Below are 12783 nucleotides of genomic sequence, written 5' to 3' on the forward strand. Positions count from 1 at the left end.
CTGTCTCCTGGGAGTTCATGTCTAACTAAAAAGGTTTGTTTCCTGTCGCAGGAAGACACTAATCACCAAAGTTTAGAGTAAACAACGTCTTCTCGTGACATTGACAGCTCAGGAAAAATTTCCGGTAATAGAGTGAAGAGAGATGTGGCTGAAAACATGCAAATTAACCGCTGATTATGCAGCAAAAACACCTCTAAGTTAAAGATGCAATGAATGGTAACGCTAGAAAGTAGTTGGAATGATTCATTCATCTTCAACCGCTTGTCCCTGTCAGGGGGCTGGAGCCGATCCCAGTTGACATCGGGCGTGAGGAGGGTCCACCCTGGACAGGACGCCAGTCTATCACAGGACACATAGAGACAAACAGAGACAGACAACCATTCACACCTACGGGTGATTTAGAGTCATCAATGAACCCAACACCTGCACGTCTTTGGACTGTGGGAGGAAACCGGAGAACCCGGAGAAAACCCACGCAGACACGGGGACAACATGCAAACTCCACACAGAAGAGAGCCGGGATTCGAACCAGGAACCCTCTTGTTGTGAGGCAACAGTGTTAACCACCACACCAAAAAATAAAAACCAAACATGGCCGCCACAGCTCACTTCACACTCGCTCCATTGAATGCAAATATCTAATTTATCATCCTCTCTCGTTCCAGGACCCCAAACCGGTTTCTGTCCACCTGGCGAAGGGTCCGGCGGCCGGACGAACCGTGATCACCATCCAGGGACACGACCTGGACACGGCGACTAAGGACCACCACTGTGTCTCCTTGTTGGAATCACTAAAAAACAAACCCATTCTATCTATTATAAGTTAGTGTTACGTGAAACGTTGTTGTTGTTCCGAGACGCAACCATTGGCTCAGAAACCGTCTCCAACCAGCCGACTCTCGCCACTCAGCCGTGCGGTAAAGGCTTCCTGCAGGACTTTGAGTCAGAGTCACGACACAGCATGAACAGCAACAGCAGCTGGAGGCCGTTCTGGTAATAATATTCACATGAGGAGCATTACGTGTGGATGGAAGTGAGTCGGAGCGACACACACCTCTGCTCAGTCCGTCGGGCCCCCTGAGGATCCGGCATTCCTCGATCTGGCCGAACGCGGAGAACATGACCCGGATGTCGTTCTCGTTGCACTTCTTCGACACCATGCCGATGAACAGCTTCCTGTCTTCCACCGCTGCAGAGCCAAAGGAGAGAAAGAAGGGGGGAAGATACGCAGTGTAAATAGAAAGGGAGGACAGCACTTCACAGCTTAAAGGACAGAAACGGTTTGTTTAAATGTGGGAATGGTTCATTATGTTACCAAATATGAGCTAATTTGCATATTTACAGGACAGAAATGTGAAAATTGGGTTCGGAATTCTTGTTTTATTTTGTTGACACATTAAAGTCAAACGGATTTTACAGATATCTCCTTTTATCAAGACATTTTCAGCTTATTATTAGGACTAAAATGTGCTTTAAATGACGCTGTGGGTGATGTGTGAACAAACCCTTTTGTTAAAAACCTTCAGAGTATCAAATCAAATCAAATCAACCTTTATTGATACGGTGCTTTTCATACAGAAAAGTATCACAAAGTGCCGAGTTACAGAGATGTACAGAAAAGAGAAACATCAAATCAAATCAGGGGAAGAAAGTTAAAAGAACACTCCCACCCCTACAGTCATGCACAGAGACATACACACACACATGTATACATTCACACACACACACACACAGATACACACACTCTCACCTACACAAACACTAGCTGTCACTACAGAGACATGGCCGGGCAGCGAGACCTGAGGTACAGAGGAGGCTAGAGGAAGCTCCCTTTAGGGGGCCAACCACACCAGGAGAGATCCCAGTCCAAGGTCACAGGGAGCACCGCCACAGAGACCCCCCCAACCCGGGCAGACAGGAGCCCCCGCACCAAGGCGCAAAGCTCTCTAGTCGCCCGGGCCAGAACTGTCCACGGGACAGCACCCCCCGCGGCCAGACCAGAGACAACTCCCAATCTGGCAGGCAACACGAGGGACTCAAACATAAAAGCATAAAAGCTTTTATACAGTAGATTGGGAAAGTTTTATGAAATGTTATGTTTAAAAATGCTAATGAGGTATTACGTAATGCTAACTTTTGGTAAATTTTGCAGAAATATTCAGACGCAAACAGACAAAGTGAAGTAAAATACATGTTATGTAATGTACAGAGCTGTTGTTGAATATGTGTGGTGTTTCTTTTTCTCTGAATTGTGCATTTTTAAAGATATAACTAGACATTTTTGTAAAAATGGAGTTAGATGAGGAGATCAAAGCACAACTTGATGACGATGATGATGAGGATGTTCTCTTTGTGTTTCCCGTACAGACATGAAAGTGGCTTCAATCGTCTTATCCAACTCTCTAAAGCTATGAATGAACTATGATGAGCTATTTCTTTAATGGTACAGAACTATTCCCTTTAATGTTACTTATATTTCAGCCCGTTTTTTACCCCAGGGCACCAAACACTGCTGATCTTCACGGCCCTCTGCGTTTGATACAAACGCACGAGGCACCCTTGAGCATCTGTATGAGGTCACCGGGCTTTCAACTGTAAACCCATCCACGTCAATAGTGGACGCTCAGACGACAGAAGTAAGAGCGACAAAGTCTGTCCGCGTAGGGAGGAAGTTTGACGCTTTTCATGTCCGGTGAGTCACAAACATTAGCCCCTAATCAAGTGGTTTAGTCGTTTAAACCTAACCACTTGTTCCACCTGTAGAACAAGTATTCACATCACCAGGTTAGTATGATACCCATTCACGTCAATAGTGGACGCTCAGACAACAGAAGTAAGAGCGACAAAGTCTATCCGTGTAGGGAGGAAGTTGGGATCGAACAAACACAGGACTGTTTCCATGTCACTTACACTACAAACATACTTATTTTTACCCGAACCAAGTAGTCTTGTTGTTTAAACCTAACCCACGTGTTCCTGTAGAACAAGTATCCACATTAACAGGTTGGTATGACATCTATATACGTAATATGAAGTCAGATATAATGCTGTAAAAAGACGACTAGAAGTGGACCGCAAAACAACTTAGTTAGGATTAGAAAGACAAATGTCGTGGTTTGGATTAATACTTCACTTCACACTTAAATCCGCCTCTAAACCAACACTGATTTGACGGTCGCTTGGCAAACTTCTCCAAACTCAGGATTGGCTCACGAGGCTAAGATACAACATGACGACTGGTTACGTTTAGGCAATGAAACAACTCGGTAAAGATTAGAAAAAAGGTTGTGGTCGAACTTAGTACTTCAGGTCCACGAACGTCGAAGGGCGTACTGTGTTTCGGGACTCATCCAACACCCTGACCCTCCTCCTTTGCGCTCTTATACCACATCACCTGATTCGCTTCTTTGCTCTGGATGTAATTTCTACATTTAATAAATATGTGATTACATGACGAGTCAGGATGAGATCAGCTCGGTATATTTCCTGTTTTGTTTCTCAGTTTCTAAAACACACACTCACACACACACGCCACAGTCGCCCAGAGTGTGTGGGTGACTGTGGCTTAGTGGGAGTGGGTCGTCCGCCTTTTGAGAGATTGACGGTTCGATCACCACCTTCCCCGGTCCACATGTCGAAGTGTCCTTGGGTGGGTAAATGTGGTGTGAATGGTTAGATTAGATGGTCTGTAGATGTCCACTGCCATCAGTGTGAATGTCTGTGTGAATGGGTGAATGTGACAAACACTGTGAAAGCGCCTTGAGTAGTCAGAAGACTAGAAAGGCGCTTTATAAGTACAAGTCCATCTACCATTTACACACACACACACACACACAATAAGAGGAGGAGAAAGAACGCCAGGCTTTGGTGTGAACAAAGCGAGCGAAACAGAAGAAAGATAAAACAAAAACAGAAAACTTTGGGGGAATGTGGAAAGAAGGAACGAGACAGGACAAAACAGCAATGAAAAGAAACAGCCAGAAAGAAAGAAAGAGAAGAATACAGATAGGAAGACAGTGGGAGAGCAATGAAGACAGACAGAGTTCATGTATTTCATCATGCCATCTGCGAGGCTCTGATCAATGTCTCATTATCACTTCAACACCGACTGCTTGCTGAGACTCTCCAGCTTGTTCTCTCTCACCCTCCCACCATCCTCCTCTCCTCCTCCCCCTCTCTCTCCCTCATGGATTCCTCTGCTTCTCCCCTTCGCTGACACAATCCCTCCTTCTCCGGTGCAATCTCGAGGAAACGCCGAGCCGGCTGCAGGTTAACAGTGAGAAACTCGGAGTGCACGTGAGCGGGGTTAAGTGTGAATCAGGTGAGAGCGAAATCCTCATCGCCTTCGCAGGAAACAATGTGTGTGCGTGCACGTGTGTGTGTGTGTGTGTGTGTGTTCCCACCGCATTCAATGCAATGCTAATCCAATTCATTTTTAATGAGGAAACTGTCAGCTCTCACCGCGAGGCGAAAGAGATAAGCGGTCTGTTGCACTCTGGGAAATCAATAGCACACTTGTTTATTTTGCTGTTTGAATTGTGTGTTTAAAAAAAAACAAACCGTCGGGATACGCCGCCAAGATAAGTGTTGTTTCAAAAAGCTTTAACTCCTTTGTACACAGCGGGCGCGGGTGTGTGTGTGTGTGAGCATCACTCCAGAGGAAGATTACCGCAAGTCTAACAGCAATGTAATTAATTTACTCTGTGTCGATAGAAAAGAAAGAGAGGAGATACCGTTACAATTGACTGTTACTGTGGGCTTTTTGTCGGACGAGGCAGGCGGGCCGCGGCGATAAGACTCATAAAGCTGCGCTCTGGGATGATCTGGAGCCAGCTTTGCATTCTGGGAGAAAAAGCGGATGCAGAATTGGCTTCATGCTGCGTTTCAACGCATTAAGAAGAAAATCACAAAAGTTTAGTGGGAAGAAATAAAAAAACGCTGCTAAAGGATCCACCGATAATGTAATCTCTCCGTTATAATGTACGTCTCCTTCCTCCGTCTCCTCCTCCACTGACTAAACTAATAAACCTCCGAGCAGCCATTTGTCACTGTTACAGCGACTCCAACACCGGGTTTATTAAAGGTCATTACCATTAAGTGGATGGATACGTTACGTATGGTCTGCTCTATATTTCACCCTTCTGGCTGTGAGTAGTGGCTGCTTTATTAAGTTCTGCCGTCGTTATCCCGCCCGTTATGTCTTATAAAGTCGTATTTCGCCATTTTTCAGCGGAGCACATGATGGCGGTTTATAAGGATGTCTTCCCCCTGCCTTGCTGGATACTGTCGTTTTATTGTATTCCCCTGCAGCGGACGGTGATATAGCAGGTGGCTTATGATGCTAATTCATCGTCCGTGTGTCAGTCACAAGGACTCCTCTGTGATGTAAAGTTATGGCAAAGCCCGGGCTTTTTTAATATGTACACACGCGGGGTTCCTGTACGTGTCAGATACCTGTACCTGGATTTGAACGGGGACTCCATCTAATCGTGGTTTTATCCATTTTTCATATTCTACTCAATTACACAGCTTTAAGGGTCAGTTCACCCGAATTGCAAGAACACACATTTTCTCACCTAGCCATGCACATAATTTTCAGTTTGATAGTTTCTTGAGCTCTGCCACCATGAATAATCCACAGACACCACTGACAACAAGAAAGAGCTATAAAAAAACACTGTCGGCTGTGAGGTCCCAGGATTTTGAGCAGGGATGTGGCTCTGGGGAGAGTTGTTGCTGGCCTCGTGAGACCATCCCGATCTCCGAGCTCCGTTGTATTTTACTCGCAGATTAGTCTGGTAACGTGCGGGGGAGGATTTCTGGAGATGTTTGACGATGTTTGAACCAATCAGCGTTTGTTTAGAGGTGGATTTAAGTAAAATGAGAAGAGACTGTTGAGTGTAAACAACATGGAGGCTATGGCTACATGGCGGCTACAGCTATGGAGCAAGCCGCTCACTAACTCTTTGTTCTCTGGATCCTTCTGTTGAATATGGACCGGGCTCCTGAAATTGGGCCTTTGATCCGTAAATTCACGTTAAACACAAAGGGAAAATCTCCTTTACCCACATGTTGTTTCCTTTCTGAGCTTTGCCCCGACACTGTACATCACATACACACCAGAGGTGCCCAATCCTGCTCCTGGAGAGCTACTGCCCTGCATGTTTTAGGTTCCTCCCTGCTCCCACACACCTGTGCCAGCTTCACCTGCTCGATAACGAGTACATCATTAGACTCAGGTGTGTTAGAGGAGGGAGAAGCCTAAAACATGCAGGGCAGTAGCTCTCCAGGAGCCGGATGGGGCACCCTGACCACCAATACGCTTCAGTGATCTGATTGGTTGATTTGGCCCGTATGTTGGTGACAGACAGATGGTTTATCCAATCAGCAACAAGTATTTTTGCCTCTTCCCGAAAGATCTCCAAACTAGAATTCCCAGATGGATATGCTGACACTGATACCAGTGTTGGAAACATACACTGTATAATGAAGATGGACATACTGTAGCTACCGTGACGTTACCCACTGGTTCGCGGACGTGGTCATATTTGGAAGAAATCAGGCTAGCTGTATGTCTGCCGTTTAAATGGCCGTGTGCTAAGCTTAACAATAAAGAGGGAAACCATCTAAAGGGCGAGTCATACGGCGAACTTTTGCAGACAGGTGAACTGGGAGCTCCAGTCGCCGCAGTGACATAGAGCCGGTTGAAAATCACCAGTTTCACTTAAGTTACCAGCTAACGTTAGCTAGCATATTTTGTAGCGAGGTGCAACCAAATGCTGATCAAGACAACAATAAAAATATATGAAATCTGTGATGAAGGGAAAACACTGTGAGGGGGTCAGAGTCCAAAGCTTTAACCCCCAGACGAGACGACTTTTAAGACATTATTGTCGATCAAAGATGTCTATAATGTCATAATCACCCCAACAGCAGATAAAACCTAAACTAAGAACATAACTCTCTTAACACAAGAGGGAAATCACAGTATGTGTTTTTACAGGAAGTGACTAATTGTGCAGAACCTCAAAAGAGAAACCAAATTGAGACACTGTGTCCACAATGTCTGCCCACCAAACTACAACTCCACTAAAGTCTTTAAGTTTCCAAATGTCCCTCGACTAAATATCACTGAAGGTAATGAACCTGACAGAGTTATCGCTGCGTCGAAAATGAAACCAATTAAAAACAGATTGGAATAATAGAGCAACCTTGTAGAAATGTCCTTAAAAGACACAATAAATCTGATTTCTGCGTCCGTGCATTAACTGATTTTCTTGGTTTATATAACATTTATGTAAAAAAGTGTCAAAATTCCTCTATTTTCTGTTATATTTCCATTAAAGTTGGTGATGTGGATCGTATCCAATCAAATATTAAACCACCCAACGTGTAAAACTCTTGACTTCCACAGATCAGGGGTTGCAGGACTTTAAAGTAAAGGGTCGAAGTTCAAAAAACATGTTTATATTTCCAGAAGTTTCTAATTTCTCACTTGTTTTTCGTGACTGAACGATGCAGGTGAGAGAGAGGTGTGGGTGGATGGATGGCGTGCAGCTTCAGTTCCCAGTAGTTCCCCAAAGTCTCCGTGATGGAAAGGTCATGTCAACTTCATGTTTTGGTTAATTCACAGAGGAGGAAGATGCTTGAGTAACATTTAAATAATGTTCATTCATTCATTCATCTTCAAACGCATATCCCGGTACTCTGGTACTCTGGGCTCCTGCATCCCTCTTGAGTATGTCCACGTATGTTAGTGTGGGACGTCCTCTTGACCGGCGCCCGCGTGTCGTGTCGGTTCCCACAGCACCAGCTTGCTGGCTGACAGTTCTGGGTGTCTTTGGCAGTGCCCTGCAAGTCTCATTCTCCTTACAGCGATCTCTTCACTCACCCTTGGTGTTCCCTCATACAGGATTATGTTGGTTACATGTGCATTCTTGCTGATGTTAAGCACTGCACGCGACATCCTGGTGTAGCACCCGTCCAGGGACTTCTTTAGGGTCGGTTTAAGGGTCCAGCATTCACTGCCATAGAGCAGAACGGACTCTACTGTCGCATAGAAGAAGCTGAGTTTGATTTGGCGGGGGGGAGATTGGAGTTCCATACACTGGTCCTCCCGTTCAGGGTCCTCCACGCAAGTGCCTTCCTCACTTTTAGATCTTGCTCAGTTGAGTTGACCCATGAGCCCAGGTGATAGAAGTCATGAACTTCTTTCAGCACAGTGCCTCCTGCTGTAGACAGAGGTTGATGTTCTGGTGTAACGTACTTTACCGTACTTTTCCGTACTTTTCCGTACTTTACCTTAGTTGTATAACAAACTTACCTATTTTTAACCCAAACGATGACTTTTTCCAAAGATATCCAAGTAGTTTAGTTTCAATTCACAACATTAACCTCGTGTTTAACTACTTACGTTGCTTACTTATCGTACTTATCATACTTGACGTACTTGACGTACTTGACAGACTCTACGTACAAACCAGTATCTTTTTCTACAGCTAACAAACTATTTTAGCTCCAATTCACAACGTTAAACACGTGTTTATAACTGTTTGACAACGTTCGCCTGTCGAGGACGTGTTAAAACAAACGTAATTGGGGAGAGCTGATGCAGTTAAGTTGCACTTATGTGAGGTTTACTTTAAAGACACCCCGATATTTCCTCTGGCATACTTGACGTACTTAACATACTCTAGGTACAAACCAGTATCTCTTTCTACAGCTAATAAACTATTTTAGCTCAAATTCACAACATTAACCTCATGTTTAACTACTTACGTTGCTTACGTATCGTACTTGACGTACTTGACAGACTCTACGTACAAACCAGTATCTTTTTCTACAGCTAACAAACTATTTTAGCTCCAATTCACAACGTTAAACACGTGTTTAAAACTGTTTGACAACGTTCGCCTGTCGAGGGCGTGTTAAAACAAACGTAATTGGGGAGAGCCGATGCAGTTAAGTTGCACTTATGTGAGGTTTACTTTAAAGACACCCCGATATTTCCTCTGGCATACTTGACGTACTCAACATACTCTACGTACAAACCAGTATCTTTTTCTACAGCTAATAAACACTTTTAGCTCAAATTCACAACGTTAAACTCGTGTTTAACTACTTACGTTGCTTACTTATCGTTCTTGACGTACTTGACAGACTCTACGTACAAACAAGTATCTTTTTCTAAAGCTAACAAACTATTTTAGCTCCAATTCGCAACATTAAACACGTGTTTAAAACAGTTTGACAGTGTTCGCCTGTCGAGGAGAGCGGATGCAGTTAAGTTGCACTTATGTGAGGTTTACTTTAAAGACACCCCGATATTTCCTCCGGCATATACGGCGTTTCCTCGTTAGGATCAGAAGGAAACGACGCTTGGTAGAAGAGGAAATCACTTCAGAACTGGATCTGCAATATGTAGTTTGGAAATGGGTTATCTGAGGACGGGGTGTGTGACAGTGCCTGTGTGAGATATATGCATAAAAGTGATTTTGTGTGTATGCATGTGTGTGTGTGTGTGTGTGTGTGTGTGTTGCGAGAGGAGAATGCATACAGCATGTTTGTATGAGTGAGCAGCCACGGGGGAGAGAGGCTGGTTCACCATGAGGCCAAAACGATTCAACTCTCTCTGACCTCCTTCCGAAGCACCTTAATAATTCATCACACATATAAGAATATATTTATATACATCAGCATTTCCCCGACGTCTCTCTCCCTCTCCTCTTCTGTTCCTCCCAATGTCTCTCGCTCAATCTCACCCCCCGTCCCTCGTCGCGTCTGCCAGTCTGAGCCGCGAGCGAACACATGGCTGAGATAGCTATTACCAAGCAAATTTAGAAAGGCTATTGATGCATATGTGTGTGATATTGATGCGTCTGTCACTGTGTGTCGGTGCGGCCACTCACCGTTAGATTTCTCACTGTCTGCAGGTTTCATCTGAATAGGGTGGTGCATCTGCGGAGACAGAGAAGGAGGACAAAATGTATTAAACACGTGCGTAAACAAAATTTTGCACCAGTTTTGAGGTTTTTCTGTGCTTAAAACAAATGTGGCTCAACTCTGAAAGACTTCAGAGTTGATACAAAGAAAATACAAAGAACAAGAGCAACATCGATTGTGTCTAGATGGCAGTACTAGACACGTTAACCCCTAACCCCAACCATTCAACCGCTTGTCCCTGTCGGGGTCGCGGGGGGCTGGAGCCGATCCCAGCTGACATCGGGCGTGAGGCGGGGTCCACCCTGGACAGGACGCCAGTCTGTCACAGGACACATAGAGACGAACAGAGACAGACAACCATTCACACCTACGGGTGATTTAGAGTCATCAATGAACCGAACACCTGCACGTCTTTGGACTGTGGGAGGAAACCGGAGAACCCGGAGAAAACCCATGCAGACACGGGGACAACATGCAAACTCCACACAGAAGGGCCCCAGCCGGGATTCGAACCAGGAACCCTCTCGCTGTGAGGCAATAGTGCTAACCACCACACCACCTTCAATAACCTTTACCATCTAACTTTAACCATTCAATTTTATACCTTATCAAATCTCATGAGGGCAGAAAAACGTTATCCTTGCCAATGGTAAAATACAGAGAAACATTTGAAATGGTCGTTCTTATAAAACTAAACCTCGACACGAAGACCGCGAGACAAACGTAACTGTTGGAGAACCGGAATAGTTTGGAAAATCAGAGTGACAATTAAATGAGAAAGTAAAAATGTAATGGCTGAGCTTGTACTTGACTGATATAAAGACAAGGAAGAAAGACAGAACGATCGACTTCGAGGCCGATGTCTAACCTTAACCATCTAACTCAGGGGCGTCCGATCCTGCTCCTGGAGGGCCGCCGGCCTGCATGACCAGGTTTCTCCCTGCTCCAACACACCTGAGTCAAGCGATGATCGAACCTGAGACGAGCTTCAGCTGCTTGATAACGTGCACATCATTGGAATCAGGTGCGTTGGAGCAGAGAGACACCTATAACATGCAGGACGGCGGCGCCCCTCCAGGAGCAGGATCGGACACCCCTGATCTAACTGATCTCGGGCTGAAACTCGTAGCTAAGCTAACTCGTAGCTGCGTAGCTAACCGGACCAAACTTTGCAGATGTCACTCACACCTGACTGAGATGTGATCACACTGGGATTCGGACTCCAGTTGCGTCCGGCCGACCCGGAGGCATCCTGAGCTGTTGTGCACGCCTTTACTGATTGACTTTATTTTCATTCTTCCTCGCTCGGAGATGAGATGCAGACGCAGATTGCGTGTTCACGTCAGGTGTAAACGCAGTCTAAATGCTTCAGTTTGCACTTGTCTTTTGAGATACTGCATATCTGTGTGATGTGCCCCAGAAGCAGCTTAATGCAGCTGAATGATGGATGTGTTTTTAAGGCGGCGCCTCTTCTTTTATGGAAAACAAGAAAACACTTCACAGATGAGAAGGCTTTGTCACCTCTCTCTCCCTTTATCTCTCTCTCTCTCACTCACTCTCTCTCTCTCACCCTCCTTCAATCTCTCCTCCTCTGTCCCTTTCTTATTCCCTCCATCTCTCTTTCCTTTATGGGAGATTATGTGGCTGTTTGATCTGCGGAGAGACGAATGACAGTGATTCTCCAGATCTAGCCCAGTATCAATCACACTCAGAGTCAAATACCAGCAGAGAATGTGAGTGAGTGTGTGTGTCAGTGTGTGTGTCCGTATGAGTGTGTGCGCCCCGTCTTACCCAGAACGCCCCTGGGCTCAGTCATGCTGTGACAGAAGGCTTTGATCTTCCAATTCTATCACACACCTTTATCCCAAACCAACTCTCTCCCTCTTGCTCTCGTCCTTATCATCCTCACTCTCTGCTCTTCCCATCTGTCCCACACACACACGCACTCACACACTCACACACACGTCTACTCTGTGACCGCTGATTACTTCCCAAACCGGCCTGATGGGGGCAGTCTATGGTGGAGGGGGGCACAACAAAGACAGACAGACCTGAGGCTGCAGACCATTATGGACTCCCTCCAAAATATCACAAAAAAAAAAGAACAAAGAGACTAACAACCCCCGTCTCTGCAGCTGTGCAACAAGCCAATCACGGCACACCCTGAGACAAAAGGGTGGGCATTTTCTGATGGCTGACATTAGGCTGTGATTTGTAATGGATCTCGGGCCCAAATTTCGCCCCTTATAGCAGGAAGGTAAGGACAACTGGTAAGACTGAAAGAAGAAAGGACGTGACTATCACTACAGAGAAGCAGCATCAGTGATAAATGTGTGTATGTAGATGGGATGCACTAAACATTCACTGCATAAACTGCAGCATGGTTTGCACATTTGAGCTGCAAATCTTCTGTTAGGCTGCAGGATTCTCCCTTCCTCTTCCCCTGACGGAGGCCAAGAGGCAAGAATACAGTGTGCAGAGATGGCACGTGGAGGACAAAAATTAAGATTTGCAGGTTTAAATAGGTAGAGTAACACTATTCTATACATCACATTTGTAGATGGATGAAACATGTGCAAAGAAATTGAAAAAAACAAACAAAAAAATGCGGTACACATGAAAAAACACATGAAAACATTGAAATAAAAACTACAAAAAAAAGCCTTTTCATGCAATGGTCATGCAAGAATATAGAAAAAGATCAGAAAAAAGAAAGTGAAAAAAGAAAGTGTAAATAAAAGAGAGTGTAAATTAAATAAGAAAGCAAAAATGAAATTGAAATGTAATGGTTGAACTTGTTCTCTTCTGTGTGCATGAGCCATGTGAGTCTGCGTGAAGAGC

At 45.0% G+C, this 12783-nt stretch overlaps 1 protein-coding gene across 1 annotated transcript in view; it reads right to left on the bottom strand.

Moving 5' to 3' along the window:
- celf2 (cugbp, Elav-like family member 2) overlaps positions 1–12783 on the bottom strand; it is a 250147-nt gene that overhangs the window by 49345 nt on the left and 188019 nt on the right. The window contains 2 exon segments of the mRNA XM_083935660.1: positions 1055–1189; positions 9909–9957. Coding sequence (XP_083791786.1) covers positions 1055–1189; positions 9909–9957 — 184 coding nt within the window.

This window comes from Echiichthys vipera (genome assembly GCF_963691815.1).
Source record: "Echiichthys vipera genome assembly, chromosome: 20".
Lineage (NCBI taxonomy): Eukaryota > Metazoa > Chordata > Actinopteri > Perciformes > Trachinidae > Echiichthys > Echiichthys vipera.